This window comes from Nanorana parkeri, unplaced genomic scaffold, assembly GCF_000935625.1.
Source record: "Nanorana parkeri isolate BGI_ZX_2015 unplaced genomic scaffold, ASM93562v1 scaffold336, whole genome shotgun sequence".
NCBI classification, from domain to species: domain Eukaryota; kingdom Metazoa; phylum Chordata; class Amphibia; order Anura; family Dicroglossidae; genus Nanorana; species Nanorana parkeri.
In genome coordinates, this window is record NW_017306604.1 from 742,692 (window position 1) to 768,626 (window position 25,935).

General features: G+C 45.2%; 1 protein-coding gene across 1 annotated transcript in view; it reads left to right on the plus strand.

The window, feature by feature from the left end:
* Positions 1-1,679: 1,679 nt before the first annotated feature.
* Positions 1,680-25,935, plus strand: part of LPIN1 (lipin 1) — a 99,016-nt gene continuing 74,760 nt past the window's right edge. The window contains exon 1 of the mRNA XM_018558399.1: positions 1,680-1,783. Coding sequence (XP_018413901.1) covers positions 1,706-1,783 — 78 coding nt within the window. The 5' untranslated portion in view covers positions 1,680-1,705. The remainder of the gene's footprint in view (positions 1,784-25,935) is intronic.

Below are 25,935 nucleotides of genomic sequence, written 5' to 3' on the forward strand. Positions count from 1 at the left end.
TTATTAATAGTTAAGGTACTTGAATGTATTTTCTAAAGTGGACCTTTACCACCCTTGACTGAAAATCACATCAGCATACAGCTCTGGATGCAGTATCTTACATTCATTAGCTGTGCGGGAGTGATCTTGGAGAGGTGACTACTTTACAACACGCACAGGGACCATGGGGAACAAGAGTAGCCCCCCTCCAAAAGGAAGGACAGTGTCAGCACCAAGTCAGAGATGATTTGAGGATCTACAGCCGAGTAATACACAAATAAGATACATTTTTGTTATTAGTTAAGGTACTTGAATTTATTTTTAAGATTTAATTCCTGAGTTTAGTGCCACTTAAAATTTTTAATTCTTATCACCGTTTATGCAAACTTCTCCATGCACTATGTTGTTGATAATGCTAGGTTAGATTAGGGCCAATTAACCTTTTTTTATGACTCCCAAGACTCCAAGACCCACAGTGGATTGCCACCCGACCCACTTATCCAGACCAAGTTATCTAAATCATCATTATCACCCTGAGTACTCAGGTACCATAATTCATAACTATCAACGATTCACTCACTGTCCCTGGGTCCATGTCTATCTGCCTCAGGTCTGCCCGGTGACTGGGAAACCCCTGCCCATAACCAAACAATTAGCATAGTGGTCCACTAAAAACTCCATCACTAATTTTGTGGGGATAACACACTCACGGCCCCCCATTGCAGTAATAGGGGGCATTTACATTTTATTAAATAAAAAAATGACAGTTGTTTATGATACACAGTGCTATAGCCATTAAAGTATCACTCCTTTGGGGTGTACTTTAAGCACAGTCTGATAGTTCATCTTTCAGGAATTCTAAAGTCCCAGTATATCCTATTCTGTTATAACATCAGCATTGTAATAGGAATACATAGTAGAGTTGTGTCTGATAATACAATCAAAGCTTACTTTAAAAAACCCCTTTTATGAGTGCTGCCTTCCGTCTGCTCATCACTTTCACCAACTTCCTGGATTCCCAATGTGCTTTGCGTCTCTTTACCTGCTGCTTGATATGATGTATTCTAAATTTCTCACGACTACATATCCCATCATGCATTGCTTCCAGCAAGCACTGATAATGTTACATTGTTCAGACCTTTAGCTGTAGTTCAGAAGGCAGGCTTAGTTAGAGTTGTGACACAAGGAAGTACGGTACGTATTCACAGGGCTGAGTGAAGTTGTGTCAGTACATTGAGGAAGTCCATACTATGGGCATCTTCAATAAGTAAGTTTACAAACTTCTAGGTGAATTTTGTTATTAGGCGTGGGATAGAACTTATAGAAATTCAATATAGAGATACAGATTTATTTTTATTTTTTGACCATATATACCCTTTATTAGTATGAATTTAGTGGTGTCATGCTCCTTTGCAGACCAGTATGAAGATGTGATGACTGAGGGTCCCCTGGGAGCAGTGTATGCATCTGAGTTCCACACTCGCCCCTCTCTCCTATACTGTTTCAGGCAGTGAATGGGCTTCCAGCATCATTTACAAGCCACACACATCTACTAGAACATGCTGCCCACCCAGATGACAAAGTGTAACTATGCTGCTGGCTGGGCTGCTGCTCGTTCTAATATTCTCTTCCTGTGTGGCGATAATACAGACATGGCATAGACTAGGATTATGGAGATCTCTGTGAAGGATTCACATATAAAATCTGCATCATCGAGGACTTCAACATGGGAAGAGTCAAGCAAATCCTGCAATCCCTGAAGTCTAACAGCCTGCTGTCTGAATCCAATGTCAAAAAGACAACGGTGTGTAAAGCAGTACTTTTCTTAAGCATGCCACAGTGAGACGCAGGTCAACCGCATCGCACCATGGCATGCTCATAGAACTTAATGAAATGTCACGTGTAACAAAAAAAAAAAAGCTTGAGCAAGCTGCACTGGTACTGTTCGGGCACGCGCACACCAGCAGCCGTGTGGTTAAGCGTGCCTGCTGGTCTGAACAAGCCCTCTAGCTTAACTGAACAAACTGAAGATAAAAGAAGGAAGTTACTATGGACAACTGCTGCAGATTCTGTCTTCAGGAGCTGACTGGTTACAATGGGAAACTGTGTATCTCCAGAGCAATGTTACATGCCGTTTAATAAATGCTTCCGCATAGAAATGTTTATAATCTATATATATATAATGTAACTTTTTACGGATTGAAGTGTAACTTCACAGATCTGTATTTAGTAAATTGCAGAAACTTGCAGCAATCAAGAAGAAATGTTTTTTGACATTTTCCTATTCACACTAGTCACATGCGTGAACATGCACAAAAGCACACCAGTTTGTGTGTGCGTTCACACAACACAAACAATTTTCTGATGCTATTGTTTGTTAATGGCACCCCAAATGTGGCATTGATGAGCTGCCCTCTACTGAGACATAATCCTCCTGTCCCATCGCACTCCTGACCGGACAAAAATCCAACAGGGTGGGTGCGGTGGTGACAACGGATGCCTCCGTGAAATGTAGATAGATGAAAGTAGTCACTCGCACTCCATGATATTAAAGTCAATGCTGTTTATTGACTGAGATAACACACATCTCCTTAGCAACGTTTCAAGACCATGCGGTCCCGTCCTCAGGCAAACAGAGGCCTGAACAAATCTGTTTGCCTGAGGACGGGACCACATGGTCTCTACTGAGACATGACAAACGCAGCAAAGTGCTCCATGGCTAGTGTGAATGGGGGGCTAGTGTAAATGGGGGCTAAGAGGATCTGTTATTTATAAACAGACAAGATCAGTTTGGATGCTTGCGGATACAGAGTTTCATTGCTTAGACTTGGCAAGTAAACCCCTTGATAGTTTTTGCGTAGAATGGATATGCAGTAAATATGAGAAAAAAATTATATTTTCCACACTAAGGACCCATTCGCTTGAGGCGATCTGGGATTTCTGCAGCAAGAAGCTACAGAGGAAATCCTAGGTGTCCCATTCAGATGCAGCCACTGCACCCATTGAAATGACAGGGTGACAGCGGCCGCATCTATCAGTGCCAGTCCACATGTAATTGTATATGCTATGACAGTGGCCTCATTTGTTAGCGGCAGTCCGCATGTAAACGTACGGACTGCATTTACATGCGGACTGCGGAATCATACATTGCAACATGCGGAATCATACATTGTAAGGCAGAGGCCGCATTTGTCAGAGGCAGCCCGCATCTAATCGTACATGGTATGGCAGAGGCCACATTTGTCAGAGGCAGTCCGCATGTAATCGTACATGGTATGGCAGAGGCCACATTTGTCAGAGGCAGCCCGCATGTAATTGTACATGATGCGATTACATGCAGTTTGGGATAGATGATTGTTCTTGGATGCAGAACAGATTCATCCAGTGACACTCCTCTATCCCAAACCACATGTAATCATACCATTATACAATTACATGCACAGCGGCTGCACTGAACAGGGACACCTGCCATTCCTGCCGCAGGAAACCATAGGTTTTTCCCGCAGGAAAGCCAGATCGCCCGTATGAACGGAGCTTTACATTATGTTGCTCTGACCATGCTAGCCTTGAATAACATCAAATACAACTTGACAGTATCCGACAGTATCCTAGGTGATGATCTTCCCATGTGACAGCACTGGTATGGTAGTGCAGTTGGTGCACTCCGGTACCCAGCACTGTCACATGGGGGACAGGGAAAGTCCTCAACTCGTTGTAAGCAGCTCCAAGTTGCCTACCTAGGGCTTCTTCTCCTTGCATCTAGTGATGGGCCGAACACCCCCTTGTACGATTTGAATTCAAACTTTAGAACATGGGAAAAGTTTGAATTCAAACTCAAGCTCAATGCAAGTCAATGGGGCTAGAACTTTCAAAATCAATTGTCCCCATTTTGAAGCCTTATATGCCATATGGGATAACCTGGATTTCTGCATTAGTGGCTTTTAAATGTTGCCGGAACTTAAGGTTGCCACCTGTCCAGTTTTCATCCAGACAGTCCGATTTTGAAGTCTTGTGTCCGGGTGTCCAGCCAGCGGGCACCCAGACACCAGACACTCAGTGCCGACACCGGCACTTTACATTTTCTGACAGATGTGGCTGCCAAGGTGCTTGGCAAGTGCGAAGTCAGGCAGCCGCATCTGCCTGAAACCCGGACCTTCCTCTGAGCTGCGGGCAGTCTGTGCCTGTTTACAGGTGGCTGCAGCTCAGAGGAAGACCCGGGATTCAGGGACCTCGGCAGCTGCATCTGTAATTGCTCCGGCTCCCTGACACAGTGCTTCCTGCCTGCGGACCCCTGGTGAGACACCATAGCCCAGACAGCCCTGAGTCGTTAGGAGGGTCACACAGCCCACCTGAGAGTCGCACAGCCCTCCTGAGTGTCACACAGCCCTCCTGAGTGTCACACAGCCCACCTGAGTGTCGCACAGCCCACCTGAGTGTCACACAGCCCACCTGAGTGTCACACAGCCCACCTGAGTGTCGCACAGCCCTCCTGAGTTTCAGACAGCCCTCCTGAGTTTCAGACAGCCCTCCTGAGTTTCAGACATCCCTCCTGAGAGCCGCACAGCCCTCCTGAGTGTCGCACAGCCCACCTGGGAGTTGCACAGCCCTCCTGAGAGTCGCACAGCCCACCTGAGAGTCGTTAGCCCTCCTGAGTGTCGCACAGCCCTCCTGAGTGTTGCACAGCCCACCTGAGAGTTGTTAGCCCTCCTGAGTGTCACACAGCCCACCTGAGAGTCGCACAGCCCACCTGAGAGTCGCACAGCCCACCTGAGAGTAGCACATCCCTCCTTTGTGTCACACAGCCTTCCTCAGTGTCGCACAACCCACCTAAGAGCCCGCACAGAGACATCAGGGCGCCAACCCAGAACAACACAGAGTATGTAGCTTCATATTATTTTGTATTGCTGTATAATGTATTGCTGGGATTTGTAGTTCTCTATAGTTGGTCTCCTTACTCCGTCTCCTCTCTTGCTCCTCTATATTCTAAAAAAAAAAAGCACACGGTGCTAGAGTGTTCAGGTTTCACTTCTTGAAGAAAAGGTGGCAACCCTACCTGAACTTCACTTATTTTATTATAAAATCAGACATCCCATCCTTACTATCACATATCACATGCTGTGTTGTTAACCTCCAGAATAAAGATAGAAATGGTAAGTGGACTGTTCTGGAATGGTTTAAAACTACTGTAGCTGTTGTGCAAGTCTGATAAGCAGCCACAGGAAATGTCTGGTGGAGGTCACTGTTGCAAAAAAGAGATCCTGCCAGTTACTTAAAGTGGAACTATCATCACAAATATATTTAAAGGAGAGCTATGAGGGGAGTAATTTTCACTCATCCTCATAGTTCGAGCCGACGTGTGACAAAGAAACTGTCACAGGTCGGCTCAATATGTTGGGAAGTGAGCGAACACATACCGTCGCTTGCTCACGTCTCGATCATCTCCCTGCAGTGAGCGGTGAATGTCAGTCCTCTCCTCACGGGGATTCCTCCGTCCCCGAGCGCTGACTGGAGGAACAGACAGGAGAAGGGGCGGGTACAGCTGGCTCTGCCTCTTGATAGGCAGAGCCAGCTATCACTCATGCAGCTGGGTGGATCTCGTCAGCAATGTTGGGATCCATCCCGGTTGCCGCAGTCTCAGTATACCGCAAGCTGTAGCTCGCTATATACTGAGCTTTGGGTCACGGGAGGATGCTAGTATCTGTCCGCCCGTGACCCTTAAGAGAACTATGGGGAAAAACACTTAACCCATAGTTCTCTTTTAATGTTACTGGCTTAGAGATGAGATATATTCTAATATCTGTGCAGTGTCAGACTGTGTTCACAAATGTGTAATATAGATCAGCCACTGCTGCAGTCTTTTACCTTGTGACTTGGTACCAAGCTACAATGTTGAAGCCTGGACACTGGGCGAGAGAAGACGGAGGAAATGCTCCCTACTGCTTGCAGCAGACTGATGACATCATCTCAGCCTAGACAAAGCCACTGACTGGAGCTTAAAGGAGAACTATGAGGTGAGTGCTTTTCACTCACCTCATAGTACTAGCCGACCTGTGACAATGAGACTGTCACAGGTCGGCTCAGTAGATCGGGAAGTGAGGGAACACATACCGGCGTTCGCTCACTTCTCGATCCTGTCACGGCTCTCTGCCGTGACAGGGGAGGGGCTGGATTCCCCCCTCCCCGCTCCGATCCTCCAGTGCTGACTGGCGGAATGGACGGGGAGGGGGCGGGTACAGCTGGCTCTGCCTCTAGATAGGCAGAGCCAGCTGTCACTCATGCAGTTGGGTGGATCCAGACAGTATTGTCGGGATCCGCTTCAGCTGCGGCGTCTCAGTATACTGCGAGCTGTAGCTCGTGGTATACTGAGCTTAGGGTGACGGGAGGATGCTAGTTTGTGTCCTCCCATTACCCTAAGGAGAACTATGGGGAAAGGCCTTAACCCCATAGTTCTCCTTTAAAGCAGAACTTGAGGCAAACATTGCAGTTGGGCTACCCCCACACTGCAAGGGTTAAGTGCTCGTTTTTGTCTAGGTGCTAAAAAGTTATACTCACCCAAACAGCAGAGCCGACTGGCTGCTACTCCGGTCCCTGAAGAATAGGTCCAATAAGGGTGGGTATAGACAGACTGATAAATACAAATGATACTCCCAATTATTGTCTGCAATTATGGAGCCAATTTCTAAACTGCTGGAAGGTGAAAGTGAGCGCGTCTGATGGCCTGAGGCACTCGTAGTCACACAAGGGAGATTTTATAGCTCAATTAAAAATTCCGTGGTGAGAGGGCCCGATCCTTTTTTATTTAACCTACATGGGACCCTGTCGATGAAGATCCTGACAGGTCCTGGAGTCACCTGTGATTGGATGGGCATACACTATCTGGCCAAAATAAGAACCTTTAGCTTTGATTACGGCACGCATTCACCGTTGTATCGTGTTGATATGCAATGTCACAACATTTATTTCCGTTCAGAGTTATATTCATTTTTCACCAAGATCTTGTAGTGATGATGGGAGAGTCAGACCTCTGTGTAAAGTATTCTCCAGCACATCCCAAACATTCCCAATGGCGTTAAGTTCTGGCCTCTGTGGTGGCCAATCCATGTGTGACAATGATGTCTCATGCCCCTGAACCACTCTTTCACAATCTGAGCCTGATGAATCCTGGCCTTGTCATCTTGGAATATGCCCAATGTGCCATCAGGGAAGAGAAAATCCATTGATGGAAAAACCTGAGCACTCAGTATATTCAGGGAGGCCGCTGACCTCATAATTTTAGGAACATAACATTGCTGAACCTAGACCTGACCAACTGAAGAAACCCCAGATCATAACACTTATCCAATGGAAGGCTCTGACCTATTTGCTTAGCTAAATCCAGGTGTATACATTTTTTTGGACCAGAGAGTGTATTTACCCATCTATGGCCAGTCTCAGGGCGGAAAATATAATGAATGAATGAGTAATGGATGCTGCACGGGTCACTTTGATAGACGATACCGCTCTTCATCTCTTATTCCTCTGTGTGTGTGTAAGTCAGCTACCCTTGATGCTTTCAACAGATCCCCTTCCCACAAAAACACTTTTCACCAACTGCATGACCTGGATATTTCCTTCAGATAACACTGATCTAATCAGAGTACAGAGTTCATCCTCTGTATAGTGCTCCCTCTCCATAGGCGCAAACAACGCAGCAGTTGTGGGTTGTGTTGCCAAAAATTACGCATATCCTTTTTTTCTTTGGATGTTTTAGTGCATGGCGTCTTTTAGATTGTAAGCTCTCAGGGGCAGGGCCCTCCTTACCATCTTGTCTTGAATTATATTGTAACTGTAATGTCTTCCTTATATTGTAAAGCGCTGCACAAACTGTTAGCGCTATATAAATCCTGTATAATAATAATAAATAATGGTTGAGAAAATTAATTTGTAAGTATTTGGCGCAGTAGTGCACCATGAGGATGACACGTTCTACAATGTAATAGTTTATTGCGCCGAATGAAGACGTCAGGTGCGAGACCCAATTTGCATTACTCAACAACCGCCAATCTTAGTTAATTTTTTTTAGTTTGGAGATTTTTATCACTTTTATTTTTTCTACCAGTAAAAAAATGTCATCTCCCAGCAGCAGGTCTTGGTGACCATCAGCCAGGTCCCTGGGCCCTCCAGGAATGACAGCTCAGTGCACAGCAGCCGATGCATGGGGCCGAGAAGATGCAGCCTGCTGATTGGCTGATTCGATCACCTCAGCCCCCTCCCCATTGTGCGCTCACAAGTCTCCTCCGGCATGAGTGCACGTACTCTTTTAGCCATTGCCTTTCATTGAGGGGCCCCCAGGGGCTGCGCGTCATTGCACGTCCCTCCCCAGTGTGATCTCAGCACCAGTCCAGCTCAGCTAATGAATCCTTATGACAGTCCGTACCGTAGCACCCGATCACACACACCGACCGGGCTGAGGCGGTGTCCCGCTCATCGGATTACATACCGGAGCTCCAGCCGTGAGTAATGGGGCGAGATAGGGTGGGATTTATCAGCGGTGTCCGGGGTTTATAGTATGCGTCTAAGGCTGGCTGCGATCAGCGATCTGATACAAGGTGAAGGCTTATCTTACACTTTACCCAGATAGGCCATCGCTGGGCAGATCGGGCAGTACACAGGTCGGCTGGTATGGGTGCCCGGCTCTATGACTGGTGACATTGAGGCCAGCCAGAGATTCAGAGCGACTGGAGCGAGATCTCTAGGACCCAGCTGTCAGCGCTTCCTGGAGGAAGGGAGGAGGCTGGACTTGTTTTTTTTTGTAATGTGTTTATTTTCCTTTAAACTGAGATTGCATTCCCAGCCTGGGCTCTGATTGGATGAGAGCGCTGACAGGCTACTACCTGCTGTCTGCTGGGGAGGTAGAGCACACCTGGTACAGTGACAGCTGAACATCCAGCACTAGAGGTGACCCTGTCTGCTGCTGTTCCGGTGTCTAGTCTGCTGCTGTTCTGGTGTCTTTCCTGCTTTCCTCCTCTCCTGCCTGCTTTCATTCTCCTTCTCTCCTGCCTGCTTTCCTTCTCTCCTCCTCTCCTGCCTGCTTTCCTTCTCTCCTCCTCAACTGCCTGCTTTCCTTCTCTCCTCCTCTCCTGCCTGCTTTTCTTCTCCTGCCTGCTTTCCTTCTCTCCTCCTCTCCTGCCTGCTTTCCTCCTCTCCTCCTCTCCTGCCTGCTTTCCTCCTCTCCTGCCTGCTTTCCTTCTCTCCTTCTCTCCTGCCTGCTTTCCTTCTCTCCTCTCCTGCCTGCTTTCCTTCTCTCCTCCTCTCCTGCTTGCTTTCCTTCTCCTCCTCTCCTGCATTCCTTTCCTGCCAGCTGTCCTTCTCTTCCCCTCTCCTGCCTGCTATGTAAGTTTAAGTTTATTTTTTCACGGCACTATTACTGATCTGATTTCATTAGATGCATTAAGACATCAGTGAGTTTTCAAAGAAGAACTCCAGGGGGAAAAAACGTGACCCTTGTAGTGGGGCTACTCCTGCACTGCAAGGGTTAACTGCTCGATTTTGTCTAGGGACAAAAATAACAAAGTTGTACTCACCCGATCCATGCAGCCAACTGGCTGATAGACCGGTCCCTGCAGCCTGTCTCCTCCTCCACTTCAGCGGTCCAAAGTTCCTTTTGGCTTCCTCGCATCCAAAACAAGGCGTATCGGACCCGATGACTACGGGACCTTGGACCACTGGAGAGGAGGGGGAGAGAAGTACCAAGGACCAGTCTAATCAGCCAGTTGGCTGTGAGGATCCCGGTGAGTATAACTTTTTTATAGTGGGGTGGAGTTCTCAAATTTGAAAATTGTTGAACTTATTGCTGATTATTGATAACCAGACTCAGGGTCTTAAAATCTATGTATAACCAACACATTGTATTGGGTTGGATTGAGCAGGGAAGGGTTAAAACCCCTGGCAGGTTATTATTATTATTTTGTTCTCTTTGTACCCCTTCACCACTCAATCCAAAACTAAAAATAAACTTTTTACCTTCATAGACACATTAATGGAAGTTCAGAATGGAGTTCCAGTTGTTCTCTAAATAAAATTGGGGGTTGCTCTGTTGGCACCGCCCGTCTCTACAAACAGAAGTTTGTTTCTCCAAAGAGTGATGGCATCCAAGCCACTGTTTGGGTATCTAGACAGCTGCAGACACCAGCTGTCAGAATACACTAGCTGGCAGTGTAGCTTGGATGGGACATTTGCTGATGTGTGAGTGGTCAGCCTTACTCCTCTTCTTGTGTCAGTTCAGGGTGCTTGCTGCTCTCCAGTCATATTGATAGGACAACTTTATGAATCAATGCCGCATTTCCATTTATTAGTTCACAAAAACAGACGTCCTGCTCAAGGTCTCTGCTTAGGCTGGGTTCACACCTAGGCATATTGAATATGTGGGTTTGTCGCGCGGTTCGCGTCGTGCGTTTTACCGCGATTCGCGGTAAAAAAAACGCACGACAAACGCGCGTTTCCGTGGGCTACTTGGCTGTATCCCAATGGAAACGCGAGACCAAAACGCCCCAAAGAAGTGCATGTACTTCTTTGGGCGTAGGCCGTTTTGTACCGCGTTAGGGACGGGCGGAAATACGGCAAGGTGTGAACCAGACCCATTGAATACAATGGGATTTTAGATGTTTGAGCGTTTTGTAGAGCGTTCGTCGTCGTTTCAGGTGTGAACCAGGCCTTTGAAACACCTTTCACTGCCAGTGCTGGTATGTTCACAAGTCCATCCTCACCAGCCAGTACATCCGTTGTGTAATAATTTCATACCGCACTCCAATGCGGTATGGGACTTTCATCATAAATGCCTTTATGATGAAAGTCCCATCCACCCGCCTGAGCTTCTCCACGAACTCATTTCCCCCACAGTAGGGCCACTCTATGATTAAGCCCCATAGTAGATGAAGCTTGTTAGAGGGAGACACTCAAACAGGTTGATGTGGCTTTCATCTTTAAGAAAGTTCTACATGGAGTTCTTTTGTAGTGCGGTATAAATGTGTTTCCCACGGGATGTATTGTCTAATATGCACCAGCCAGGTAAATGTGTTCAGCTGATTGGCGGCTGAGGTGCGTGTGTTGACCTGTATACAAGTTAGTACGTCTCGGGATATACACAGGTGTTACATTTGTAGTGTTGTGACCGTGCTGCACATTTGCCGCTTTCTAGCCGCACGTCCGATCCAATTATAGTGAGTCTGGACCTCATGAGATGGTCACATGGAGTGTATGACATCACACAGGATCAGTTGGAATACATTGGTGGCACGGTCAGTGTTTGAGATGGTCAGAATGCATCATTCAGGTGCCAGTTAATGCAATAGGTGGATCGCACACCAAGTGGTTACATGGTAGTCAGTGCGTAGCATCCACGTTTTGTAATATACAGGCTGAAAAACCGCCTTCTGTTCAAACTTTTATGCTGGTTCAATTTTCTGCCAATTTCAACCAATTTCAACCAATTTACAATCTCAAAAATGAGTGACTAGATCACAACAATCTACCACCAAGTGTGTATGTGTACACAGTATAGTATCATTTAATATCTATATCATTTTCTAAATTTTTTTTTGGTTAAATGTATTTTTACATAAATATGGTCTTGATTGTCTTGGCAGTTGAACGTTGGTTGACATTTGCCCAAAAATTGTGTGTGTGACCATTGCTAAGCTCTTCTTCTGAAAATAATTGTTATTTGGTTGTCATGCTGATCCAGTGGCTGTAATCAATTCTAAGGCCCCATTCACACTTGCGACGGGTAGCGTTTTATGGGCGTTTGTCGCTCATCACACATTTGAAATGAATAGGCTGCCCTACAAATGTGGCAGAGAAGCTCCTTACACCTTTTCGAGCTGTTTGCGCATTTGTCGTGCGCCTTGCTTGCGTTTTTTAGGGTACCAATAACTCAAGGCTAGACGGATCTCAGGATCCGGGTCGCCAATGCACCTTAAAAATGACAGCTGGCGCCCATTTTTGAGGTTCTCTGCAGTGGTTGTCAATGGGGCTGGCTCCTAAAAAAAGAAAATCCTGCTGGCTCCTGGATTGGACAGACCGGCTTCTGAATGTCATAATCTTTTGCCCATTTCTGGATGTACTATAAATGGCACCACAAGTGCGACGTGTTTTTTTGTTTGCGTGTAATTTTACGTACGTGCACGCGCTACATTGGTGTACAGTAAATGGGGCCTCATGTAATTTCAGATCAGGAGTTGTGACTTCAGTTTTACTTTACTGAATACTTTTTTTATGGTCAGTTTGGAAGCAAGGAACAGCACAGTAACATAGTTTTCTAAAAGCAAAGGATTGCAAAGAGAAGAGGTAGACAACCTCGGCTCTTCAGCTGTTTTGGAACTACAAGTCCTAGGAGGCATTGCAAGACTGACAGCCACAGGTCATGACTCGCAGAGGCAGAGAGATGATAGGATTTGTAGTTTTAGCACAGCTGGAATGCCGAGGTTGCCTACCCCATTGTGTTTATGTGCAGAAAGCCTCCAGTTGTGTTTTATGTGCAGAAAGCCTCCAGTTGTGTTTTATGTGCAGAAAGCCTCCAGTTGTGTGGTGAGCACTTGTGTGCATATAGCGGCTCAGGAAGTTCACAAGGACACAACATGACCTAATTTTGCTGGTTGTTTAGCAGGTTGAAACAGAGATCAGCCAGATACAGGTCCAGGCACTCACTATGCCTGAGGGCCCACTCACACTAATATATATAATCTTGCAGTCCACTCAGGGGACTGGAAGTGGTAGGGGGAGAAGCTGCACATGTGCTAGCAAGAACCCTGAACCATGCTGATAGGAGGAGAGTGACCAAGAGATGAGCTCATCACTGTGCTGCTTCTCCTTTCACTGTCCAGTCACAGGCTGTGGGCGGGTCTAGGACAGATTGGGCTCAGAGGAAGTGGATTGAATGATATCGGTCTTCATCCAATCCAGAGGCCTGAGGACGTTTTGTGGCAGAAAAGAAGTATGTCAAAGGACCTCTTCGGATTGAAGGTGAATATTGCAGCAAAGGCAGATTAATTTTGGATATTATTGATAATTTTTCTTGACGATCTGCTTTAACCTTTTGATGAGTGTACAGGAGGTAGTGTTCCTGAAGGGTATCACGTTATGCTATGAATATTTCATGAGGTTCTATTACAGAGGTGTCACAATTCTACTGTTAAGCAATTAGAGGTGCAGTAAGCTAAACAATTAGATTCAGAGGTTAGATCCTCATACCAGAGAAGGATTACTTGTCCACACAGTGCAGGGACGGGCAGTGTTTAGCTGATTTGTTGTTTCCAGCGCTTTCTCAATTCCATATTTTTTTATGTTGTCCGTGGGTTTTTTTGGGGGGGGGGGGGGTCAGATGTTAATTGAATATCATTATATTAGCATTTGATTTTATTTGGAGTCTTTTTGCTTTAAAGTGATATTAAATTTAAATGTTTTTAAGCTATTTCAAATGCTGATGAAACGCTTACAATGGACGCTGCTTCTTGATGTTTAAAAGTTTTAGCTTCCTGCAGAATCAGCTGGTCCCCTGAGTACTGGCCCTGATATCCTGTTTTAGGGTGGCGCCTTTCCCTTGCAGGGTCCTATGGAGCCACCCTTGTGTGTGCTAGTAAGATGTGTGTGTCTCCACAAACACACAGACGCAGCAAAGCAAACCTCTTCCCCAAGCTAGTAAATAGAAGTCGGCTAAAGACTCTGCTCTCCCTTGTGATCTTGTACTAGACAGGAAGTTCAAGGAAGCAGAGCTGAGAGAGTTGGAGCTGTTTGTAAACATGATGAATGTAAGTGCCTGGACAATGAATGTAAAGAAATACTTTGCTGGACAATGTATATTTGCTTGATCTGGATTCGTTATTGAAAAATAGTTTGAACGTTCAGCTTTGCTATGGATTACTTATCACCAGCACACCAAAACACTCCTTAAAGTGTATCTAAACCATGGAATTGAACATCTGTTACTTGATTACTTTGGGCCCATTAACAAAAAACAAACAAACGGTTGATCCTGCCAGAAATCCACTGAGCACCTAACTTTTCGTGGACTCTGCCTGAGCTGCACTGAAACCTTAACCACTTTGCACTGGAGTAATGCATATATGTGTCCATGGGGCTCCACTGTTGTGTGCTAAGATCGTGATCACTGCATGCTCCCAGCACACTGACAGGACTGCCAGGGCTAGTTCACACCAAGTGCGGAGCAGATGCAGAGCAGTTACAGAACACATCAAAAAAGTGTCCAATGTATGCCAATGATATTTTGGGCTCTAGTTCACACCACAGTGTTCAGTTCCAGTGCATGTGGAAAAACTGCAGCAGGCACTATTTCTTTGTCTGCTCTGGAGTGCATCAAAACGCATGCAAACGCCCTGGACCACACCGTGAAGCCCATTTTAGGCTAAAAAAAGACCCAGGCCGGAACAGTGGTGTAGTGGTTAGCGCTTCTCCCCGGTTTGAATCCCGGCCAGGTCACTATCTGCAAGGAGTTTGCATGTTCTGCCTGTGCTTGCGTGGGTTTCCTCCAGGTACTCCGGTTTCCTCTCACACTCCAAAGACATGCTGGTATGTTAATTGGCTCCTCTCTATGGCCCTTGTATGTATGCGAAATAGGGACCTTAGATTGTAAGCTCTGTGAGGGTAGGGACTGATGTGAATGTGCAACTATGTAAAGGGCTGTGTAAATTGTCGGCGCTATGTAAATACCTGTAATCAATAAATAAATATGCAGAAACTCTTCCAGATCTGGTCCGGATTTGGTGTGAATGAGCCCTCAAAGACAGCTCCTGCTTACCATAATCAATGGGGAGCCAGCAGGATCCCACTTTCCCCCCGGTCCTGCTATCTGCACTGTGTGAACCTGGAGCCTTTCTTCAACCTGTGTGTGCATGCTTCCGTTGCCCCATTCATTCCTATGTGCTCCAAAGAACTTCTGGAGTATACCTCACCATAGGAATAAATATGGCCATGGAGGGTGGGAGGAGTTTGGAAAGGATGGTAGCTAGATGTATATGATATGCAATGTATATATTGGATGTTAACCTTCTTGGCAGTATTCCCGAGTGTGGCTCGGGGTTAATTTTCAGTACCAAAAGCGGTAACAGCGATTCACTTACCTTCTCCCTATGAGCTGCGCTGTGTCCTCCAGCCGATGCCGGCATCCGTTTTACGGGTTCCGTCCCTTGCGAGCGGCTGCATCGGAGGGGGGCGGAACCAGCGGGAAATTTAAAAAAATTAAAATATTGGGAAAAATCAGACTGCCGGGGAGGTTAATGTCTCCTCCATTCGATTCCACTGTTTGTGTTATGTAGGTCACTATACCATTTGCTGTGCGGCCGGCTGGGACTTCCATTTTCCTTTTCATTCTAGCGTCTCTGGTAGGGCTGCAACAACTAATCGACATAATCGATTATAATCGATTATTGAAAAAGTTGTCAACTTTTTCAATAATCGATTAATCGGCTTCCGATCAGTTGGCCCTGTTCACGGCTCCACACACGCTGCGCGCCGCACCTCCTCCCCACCTCACGCTCGCTGCTGCCAGACCCGCCCGCCCGCATCCACGCCGCACCTCCTCCCCGCCTCACACTCACCGCCCGCCCACATCCACGATTGGCACAGGGACGCGGGGAGATGTAGTAAGGAGGAGCAGGTGTGGGGGGATGACAGCCGCTGATAGACAGGTCCGATCTCAGAAGCAAGTTGCTGGAAGACTGCTCAGGTAAGCCTGCACTTCCCACACATGGTGCTCTATAATGTATTGCTGGGATTTGTATTCCTCTATAGCTGATGGTACATTGTGCTGTATATTATACATAGGAATACACATCCAGCAATACATTATACACTGTATGTATAATGTATTGCTGGGATTTGTTGTATTCCTATATAGCTGGTGATATTCTGCACTGCACTGTATAGAGGACTACAAATCCCAGCAATAGTACATTATACAGCGCAATGCAGAATACCACCAGCTATAATGTACATTGCTGGGATTTGTTGTAGTCCTCTATAGCTGGTGATATTCTGCATTGCGCTGTATAATGTACTATTGCTGGGATTTGTAGTCCTCTATAGCCGGTGCAATTCTGCATTCATTGCTGTATAATTTTACACTTTCCTTTTCACTATATTGCACACCACACTATTTTTTTTCCACCGCTCCAAGCTTGCTCCTGTGATGGACTACAATCTCAATACAAACTAGTAGTCCCATCACTGGAGCCATTTTTAATTTTTTTTTTATTGTTTATCCGATTAACCGATTAATCGAACTTAATAATCGGCTAACTAATCGATTTTGAAAATAATCGTTAGCTGCAGCTCTAGTCTCTGGTTTCAGTTCTAGGGGTGGACATGCATGCTCATTAAATTTCCTACAGATAATCATGCATGGCAGGATATCTTTGGAAATCGTCTATCTACCCTAGCAGATGTTTAATGTCACAGGCGCAGTTACAGGGAAAGTATAGAAGTTTAGTGCTTTTGTTTTCTTCATATTAGTAAGGAGTGTGGTTCATTGCTTAAAGCTGGCCACGCACATTAAAGTGATACTTTAAAAATACATTCAAGTATACCTAAACTAAGCAAAAAAAGGTCCCAGCATATCCTCTCCTGTTATAACATCAGCATTGTAATAGGAATACATAGTAGAGTTCTTGTTGATAATGCAATCAAAGCTTACATGAAAAATCCCTTTTATGTAGTGAGTGCTGCCTTCCGTCTGCCCATCACTTTCACCAACTTCCTGGATTCCCAGTGTGCTTTGCATCTCTTTCCCTGCTGCTTGATGTGATGTCATCTCTATTTCTCAAGATTACATATCCCATCATGCATTGCATCCAGCAAGCAATGATAATGTTACATTGTTCAGATGCTGAGTTGTAGTTCAGAAGGCAGACTCTGTGAGTGTTGTGTCAGTGCATTGAGGAACTACATCCTATGGGCATCTTCAAAAAGTAAGTTTGGTGACAACGTAGCATGGAGTCGGCTTCCCGGCTAATCGGGAAGCTGGGTGTCGAGTCATTAATGTAATGACTCGCCGCCCGGCTTCCTTAATGGTACTTCCGGTAGCGGTATTGGGTATTGGTGAGTACCAAAAAAAACCCCCAATCGTCGGTACTCTATACCGAAAAACCGTTATCGGTGCATCCCTGTTTACAAACTTCCAGATTGATATGGTTATTAGAAGTGGGATGAAACGTATGGAAATTCAGCATAGCATATTAGACTTTTCCACTCTCCAGGATTCAAACCCTAGACTCTGTGTGGATGACGGATGCCACAGTCACAAGTTCTGCTGGGAAATACAAATATTTGCTCTCAGCTGTTTGTGTTTTCACATTTCCTGCTCCAGCTTATTTCTCAGTGATCTCCAAAGATGTTCTTATGGTATGGACAATAAATAAATACACTGCAGGTGGAGGTTAAAGAGAATCTTCACCCCCCTCACCCCGTCTCCTTTTTACCTCCTCTTACCTGTTAGGCGGGATTGTGCTCAGCTGACATACTCGCCTGCCCAGCTAATCCAGCATTGTCCTTTTGTGATTCGCTGTCGCAGTTCGTGTCCCACGCCGCCGTCTTGGTCCTTTAGCCATTAGCAACCAATTGCCTCTCTGGGTTCAGGTAGCTGGCCTCTGATGGTGACCATTGTTGTGTGTTCCGGTTCTTACAGCCTCCTGAAATATGTCGGGGATATCCCAGGAGGTGGGAGGAGCCAGGAAAAGTCTTTACCCACCTAGGCAAAAATGGCGGCAGGGGTAAGACCAGAGCAATAAAAAAAAATAGAAATGGAACCCCCCCCCCTGCCTTTTAATTGTCATTAAGAAACATGGAGCAGCTCTACCCTCTTGTCTCCAATCCCACTGCCTGAACCTCGGTGCCCTATAAAGCTTCTGCCGGAGCTTCTCTGAGCAAAAGCTCAAAAACCGGCACTCGCAAGGGAATCTGTCCATCCATTACTTTATTTGCAAATGTTAAAAAAGCAGCAAACAAACACAGGCTTACATGTTTCAGCTCCCAAAACTGGGCTATGACTAAGGCCCAGTTTTGGGGGCTGAAACATGTAAGCCTTTGCTGCTTTTATGCCTTTTTGCGAATAAAGTATTGTATGGACAGATCCCATTGTCAGTGCTGTTTTTTTACCTTTTTATTGTACGGGGGTTGTTGAGTTCAGTGAGGTAAAGCGACTTCGTAGACTGAGGGTCTACTGTGAAAATGAACTGTCATACACCATGGCGTGCTTGCTAAGTCTGTATTGTAGTAATGGGGGGAGAATAGACATGATCTTATGGAATGGTATAAACCTGCACTTTTGGGTTTTTACAACAACTCATGTGTACCCCCCATTGTCAAACACCAATCTGCTGACAGGACAGAAGCATGCATTGAATATGGATTATACAATCTCTCATTATCTGCCTCCTTAAAGTGGATCTACAGGCTTTTTTTCTCTTTTGGATGCAGTAGGGAAGGTTTAGAACTATTGTAATATTTGTAATGCTGTCACAATTCTTACTGGAGAGAATGTATTCATTTCCTGTCCCAGTGACCACACATGAAGTAGCAGAAATCTCACATAGCCTGAAATCCAACAAGGTATTAGGTTCCTGTAGTTATCGTATAACACAGTGCCTCTGCTGCACTGAAATCACAAAGAGTCCTATAAACATTTCCTAGTGCATCTTTGTGAACTACAGAACACTTCCCCTGTGTTATGGAGATGATGAGGTAGGAACTTTGTAGTCCTAACAAACGTCTTGTCCAAGCAATTCTGCTCCTACATAGATGCAGTATTATGAGGGAGCATTGTCACCCTAGCAGAGGCTGATGTCAAATGAGCGATTCTGCTGCTAGAGACAAATCGCCATGGGCAGATTCATAATAGAGATCTGCCCTTTTTGGATTTGCTCCGTCTGTAGCCAAATGCAGCGAGATGTTGTTCTGTTGCTGTTGTTGAATCTCAGTCGCTAGCGATGGGGGCAACGTCTTTATGCCTCGGCTACAGAGGGAGCGAATTCATAGGGCAGGGCTGGACAAATCCCAGGAGCCAGGTCATCAATGCTCCTTAATAATTACAGCCCGGGGCTAACTTTTGTGGTTTTCTCTAGTTGTTGTCAATGGAGCTGACAACTAAAAAAAATCCTGCTGGCTCCTGGATCGGACTGATTGATTCCTAAATTCCATATGCATTGCTCCATCCATGTTATAGGGACAACACCGTCCTAGTAATCCTGCTGCTGGCTATTTTGACAAATCACCAACCGCAGAATCGCTAGCTATAGAATCGACCATCTGACATCAGCCATACTGGCCAGATCACAAGGAGAAAAAATAAAAAAATAAAGCCTGAATAAAGAAACCTAATGCAGCCACCATGTCCAAGGACCAATGAGCTGCAACATTTTTGTTCTTCATAAAAACCGTTTCTCCTTTACATTCTATAAAGATGAACACCAGGCAAAAAAAAAAAAAAAGCGTACCAGTGCAGTGTACTGCAAGGATTGAGTGCTGGTTTTGTGTAGGGGGTATTTAAAGTTGTTTTATTTATTACAGGTATTTATAAAGCGCTGACAATTTACACAGAACTGTACATTCACATCAGTCCCTGCCCTCAAGGAGCTTACAATCTAAGGTCACTATCTCACATGCACACAGGGCCAAATGCACCTGATCCTCGGCCCTGCAGGCTCCTTCTGGGCTGGTAGACCTGTCCGCACAGCCTCTACTCCCTCTTAAGGACCACTGACATCATCATGTCTTATACAGGTCGAGTGACTTGCATTAGATATGTAAGACGCTCCATAGCTGAAGCAGTGGGATGGATAGGTCAGCACCGTCCACCGCCGTACCTGGGACCAGGTAAGTAATCCTTTATTTAAGCCCCCTAGACAAAACAAGCACTTAACCCTTGCAGTGTGGGGGGTAGCGTAACTGCACGGGTAAGTTTTTTTTTTTTTTTTTCTGTGCCGGAGTTCTTTACCTAAGATCATGGATCTGAATGGTTCCTGTGAAGAAACACAGACAGGTTTTATTTGTAAAACTGAGGTCCACTATGTTCCCATGTTTGCGGAATCTTGAACTTTTTACTACCATCTTGAACCAGGGCTTAGTTTATATGTCATTATTGTATTAGACTAATTGGATTTTCTTGTGGTTCTTTCCCCTTTCATCGCTTCTTCATTGCATTTTGTTTATGACGTGCACGGAATGATAAAGATGCTTTTCTCAGTCATGTGTTGTCTCCCAGATGGGTGGGAGTCTGAAGGAAATGGTGCCAAGATCCTGTTTACATGGAAATTCTTTGTGAGTCTATGTTATTGTCAAGGCTTGAAGCGATCAACGTTGTAGCCATGCCACCCATTGTTCTGTGAGCACCAAGGATTCATGTGGGCATCTGTTGGCAGTGGAGCACAAATTGATTTTTTTTTTTTTTGCCCAAACAACTTGAATAGTCCTATCCACCATTCTTTTTGTAGTGAAGTGCAAACACTACGCATTATGTCTTGTAGTTTCTCTGGGCAGAATCCTAATGGGTGCCGTTCTACAAAATCTGAACTTCCAAAGGTCCTGGCTTCCTGAGCTAGAAGTTTTGGAAATTAGAATGACCCATCACAAAACATTTTTTAAATGAAATCGCAAGTGTGTTTGTTCCTCAAATGGCTAATTCAGCATGGTGGGGATTATCTAAGTGTGTCATTAGTTTTATGACTTATGTAGTGTAAACAAAGTTTTTATTACGGCTATGAAAATGAGAGGCGTCACGGTGTAACACAGTGGCTGCGGCAGAGTCACATTGTTATCTTTGTTGAGCTGTGTGCTAGGGCCATAAAAAAAACCTATAGGAGGTATATGCATAGCCAAATAATGGTTAAAAGGACCCTGTCACCATACTAAAAATGTTAACCCAAGTCAACATACGTTAAAAAAAAAAAGAAGTAAATTAGAGGTGAACAAATTATATGGGATTCAGGGACCAGTCTGCCCAATCCAGGAGCCAGAAGGATATTTATAGGAGCCAGTCTGTCCAATCGAGGAGCCAGCACGATCTTTATAGGAGCCAGTCTTTCCAATCCAGGAGCCAGAAGGATCTTTATAGGAGCCAGTCTTTCCAATCCAGGAGCCAGAAGGATCTTTATAGGAGCCAGTCTGTCCAATCCAGGAGCCAGAAGGATCTTTATAGGAGCCAGTCTGCCCATTCCAGGAGCCAGAAGGATCTTTATAGGAGCCAGTCTTTCCAATCCAGGAGCCAGAAGGATCTTTATAGGAGCCAGTATGCCCAATCCAGGAGCCAGCAGGATCTTTTTAGGAGCCAGTCTGCCCAATCCAGGAGCTAGAAGGATCTTTATGGCAGCCAGTCTGCCCAATCCAGGAGCTAGAAGGATCTTTAGAGGAGCCAGTCTGTCCAATCCAAGAGCCAGAAGGATCTTTATGGGAGCCAGTCTGCCCAATCCAGGAGCTAGAAGGATCTTTAGAGGAGCCAGTTTGTCCAATCCAAGAGCCAGAAGGATCTTTATAGGAGCCAGCCTGCCCAATCCAGGAGCCAGAATTATCTTTATAGGAGCCAGTCTGTCCAATCCAGGAGCCAGAAGGATCTTTATAGGAGCCAGTCTGTCCAATCCAGGAGCTAGTCTGTCCGATAAAGAAGCCAGCATTATCTTTATGGGAGCCAGCTCCATTTATAACAACTAAAGAAAGCCTCAAAAGTTTGGTGCCAGGTGTGCTGTTAAAGCCGAAGGCCGCCTATAAACATGTATATACTTAGGTCAAATGTAAGTATATAAAATTTACACCTGGTAGGGCCACGGGCATCCTGTAAAACACTGTAATAGCAGGAGCTACAACAGTTCTTTACAGCGATGGTCCAGGAACAGCCACTGTTAAAATACAGGGGGTCACTCGCTCGGCACAGTGGCCATTAAGCGAATGCCTAGTATTTTTATGAATGAATACTAGGGTGAGGCTTGGTGATGTCACAGCACCTTCCCTCTCCCAATTAGAGAATATCGAGTGCATGTACAGTGTTGCGTCACACAGGACTTAACCCAAGCTTAACTTGCAGTATATGTAAGGCTACAAAAGACTGTTTGTTTGTGGACATTCTACTAGAGATGGTCAGAGACTGTTGATATGCTATAGGTGCGGTGTGAGACTTTAGACGGCCTGCAGGATATTGCCAGAGACTGGGAACATGTAACAAGAGACTGCTGGAGGTTACTGGCATTGAACTTCCTTTTAAATTGAATGCTCTTACTAATGACTGCTGGGGTCCAAGGGTGGTATTTGATGCTCATGCCACAGGTTGGGCACCAGGGCTCTAGAGTGATATACAGGTGAAACTCGAATAATTAGAATATCGTGCAAAAGTTCATTTATTTCACTAATGCAACTTAAAAGGTGAAACTAATATATGAGATAGACTCATTACATGCAAAGCAAGATAGTTCAAGCCGTGATTTGTCATAATTGTGATGATTATTCGAGTTTCACCTGTATTATTCAATCTTCCTTTCTGTGACACATTTTATGACCAAAAGATTTTGATACTGCCCACCATGAAGAGATTGACTCTTTTAGGGCAGGACCTGGTGTACACAAACTACTCTAACTGAACCTATTCAATGCAATGTCTAGTGTTGGGTGCCCATCGCTCTTCAATAGTGAAGATTTGACACCGCCTGCCTTAATCTTCTTTCACACAATGCCTGTGTTTTATCATATTTAGTGACGTGTCCCTATTGGGGAAAATAACCCCCAAAATGTTTATAACAGTGGTGTTTTGGTGGCATCTGCCCTTACTTTGGATGGATTTTCTGCTCACTTCATATTGTGCCTCTAGGACAGGAAGTGAGGCGAAAGTTCCTCAATGTAAGTGTGCTGGGAAATTGTTGTGTTTGTATCTCCTCAATGTGGACACGGGCAGCAATAAAAATCATACATTTGCATGATGAACATAGAGGGTTATGTGACTGGAGAACAGAGACGGGAGTAGAAGTGAAGAGGAGAGAAGATGCGGGTGGAAATGTCATACTAGGGAGGTCCAGCATGTTGTCTTTTTGCTTCGAGTTGCTCTTTAACCTCACCATGGAGGCTGAAGGCAGCATTGTTGGGTTGCAAGTGTGAGGAGTTAGGTCTCTGCAGTGCGGCTTTATGGCCGTTCTTTTTTTGTACTTTGTACAGTAAGCCCTTTCGAGGTCTTTGGAAGGTGTCCAGAACCAACAGACTCTGTGTAAGGACTTATTCCGCTCATATTTTTAGAGGGAAATCCCACTGGCACACATTGATTTGTCTGTTTAAATGCCATGGAGTTTTTTTTTGGTTGATGAATACCTCTTCAGTCATTATCCATCTGACATGCAGCATTCCAGGGAGAGGGCGCGATGACGTTAGGTGTGGCATGTTTAAATGCCCTCCTTATTTTTATGAGGTTGTCTGGTGCTGGGCAGACCGGGAGAAACAAGGGAGCACCTGAAGCTTGTAAGGCATTTAAATTCATTGATGAGGGGGGAGGCAATTTCTGAGCTCTTAACCTGAAGTGCCACTGCACTTTAAAGAAGAACTCCAGGCATTTTTTTAAATATTTAAATACTCATTCTGGTCTAGGGTCTGGAATAAAGATATACTTTATCCTCGATCCCACGGTGGTTAGTGCTCACCTCTCTCCTCCTACGCTCCAGCTGTGGGCATCCTCACGTCTAATGGAAGTCAATGGACTGCCATAGACATGATGATGTTACAGGTCCTTAGACCACCGGAGCCCAGGGGAGAAGAAGCTGTAGGGACTGGTCTAGCAGCTAGGTGTGACCAAGGATCAAGTAAGTATATCTTTTTTTATTTTAGCCCCTAGTCAAAAGTGAAGCACTAAACCCTTGCAGTGTGGGGGTAGCCCGACTCCAAGGGTTACATTTAAAAATGCCCAGAGTTCTTCTTTAGGGTACAACTAAAGGCTTCTGTATGACAGTCTAAACAAGTCCCAAATCAACTTACTATGTGATATGTGAGCTTTATAAAATAAACCAAAAACTTCCTTTACCTTCCCTGAATGAGCCAATTCTTCATTTGTGTCTCGCATGCTCCCCCCTTCAGACACTGCAGCTCACAGTGGGAAGGTTTCAGCAACAGGGGCAGTGCTGTCAATGCAAAAAGCAGTGGGTGGGACTAGGTGTGGCTATGTGCTGATTGAAAGGTTACAGGTTATGAATCAGCATTGACAATGCTGATAGCCATGCCCCCGGCAACATTTGTCCATCCCACTGTAGTGCAAGCAGCCCCCTCCTATGTGAGAGTGAAAACTCTGCTCTGAATTCAGGCAGCATTGTTGTAGTGCAGGATTATTGCCACCCCATCACAGGAAGCTAGCTGCCCCTTAGTATTTAGGGTGGAATTCAGGTTTGAGGTTTATGAATCAGGGACTTCTGGACGCACAACCTTCTAGGCGCAGATAACCAAGGTCCATATATATTATTATGGAGAGATAGAAAGATAGACAGTCTGTGAGATTCACAAAGAGTGTTGTTGATAAAAATCTGTCTCGTGATAAACTTGTGACAGATTCATGTATGTGATGGTAAGTTCTGTTGCACAATGGTCTCAGAGATGCGACCCGATACCTGTAGGTGACACTATTTATTCCACCATGGAAGAGGTCCCATTTACCTCCACTTTCCATATGGCTAATATGGTATTTCTATGAATCTGTCGCAGAAATAATGCCGTACTGTAAAAGCGTTGCAAATCAGAACTGCATGACTAACCGGTCTAGGGATTTTGATAACCAGCTGCCCCACTAGCATCAACCGCCCTCTTCTAGTGACCAACACAGTTGAAATCCAGGCCAGAAGTATGATGCTGAAGAACTTTATTGACATATCCACACTGGGAGAGAGGGTATAGGGGGCCTAGACATCCACCAACTTCCCTGGTTCTCCTCCTCCAACAATAGCAGAGGCCTCCACCAGACTTGAGGCCTAACAGAGCATTTTCCACACTCAAGGTTTCCCAATGCCATGCGGCAGGCTGGACAGCACCCCAAACTGGACTAATCCATGGCTGGAACCCGACTGAGCACATGGCAATCCCTCTGAATATATATGCCCTGCCCCAGCATGCAACACCGGCTATCAGAGCCCCAGTGATTGGCTGATGGACTGCACACACACACACTCAGTGTCCCTCATTGGTTGCCCACTCAGACATGTACAATCAATGCCACAACACCTGGAATGAACCAGATAAATGCCAACTATAATTCAGCCAGGCTAACTACAGCTCTGGCAATCACTAAATTTCTAGTAGCCACCTCACAAAGGGTGATGGGGGCTACACACGCGTCCTTACAAACAATTCAAAAGTCACATGGCTTTTATAAACTTGACACAAGGCTTCCGACTATACCTATACTGCCAGAAATGTGACGCAGTGCCTAACTGAATTGCCCCGGTATGTCTGTTATATGTACATATGACTATAATTCGGCAATCCTGTTACTGGTTGGCAGGGTTTCAGCTGGGAATTTACTAGAACAAACTGTTTTGTCCCTGCTGTTTGCAGTGTGCTGGGATCTTGGAACCATGAAAAGGCTGATCTAACACGCTGCCAAATACACTACCTGTTTTATATGCTGGTGTCTGGGTTCAGCTGTTGTACCCCCAAGGGGTAACTTATATATTCAATTTATCATGTTGGGCTATGTTGGCAATCTGAGGCACAGTTATGAAATAAAGCTTTGTTTCTTTCATGTCTCATAGTCCGTACATAGGAAATACAACTTTTTACAGCGCTTTTATCTAGTGTGCTATAAGCCACTGCAAGCAATCAGAAATCTTATTTTAGAAGTTTAGTTCAGTTTTGTGTGTTGAAAGCTTGTTTTTATGATTTGCAGTATGTGACTTATATTTAACTGAGATGGCTTACTATGACTTGACCTGAAATTCTTTTTCATGTGACTTCACTTTTACT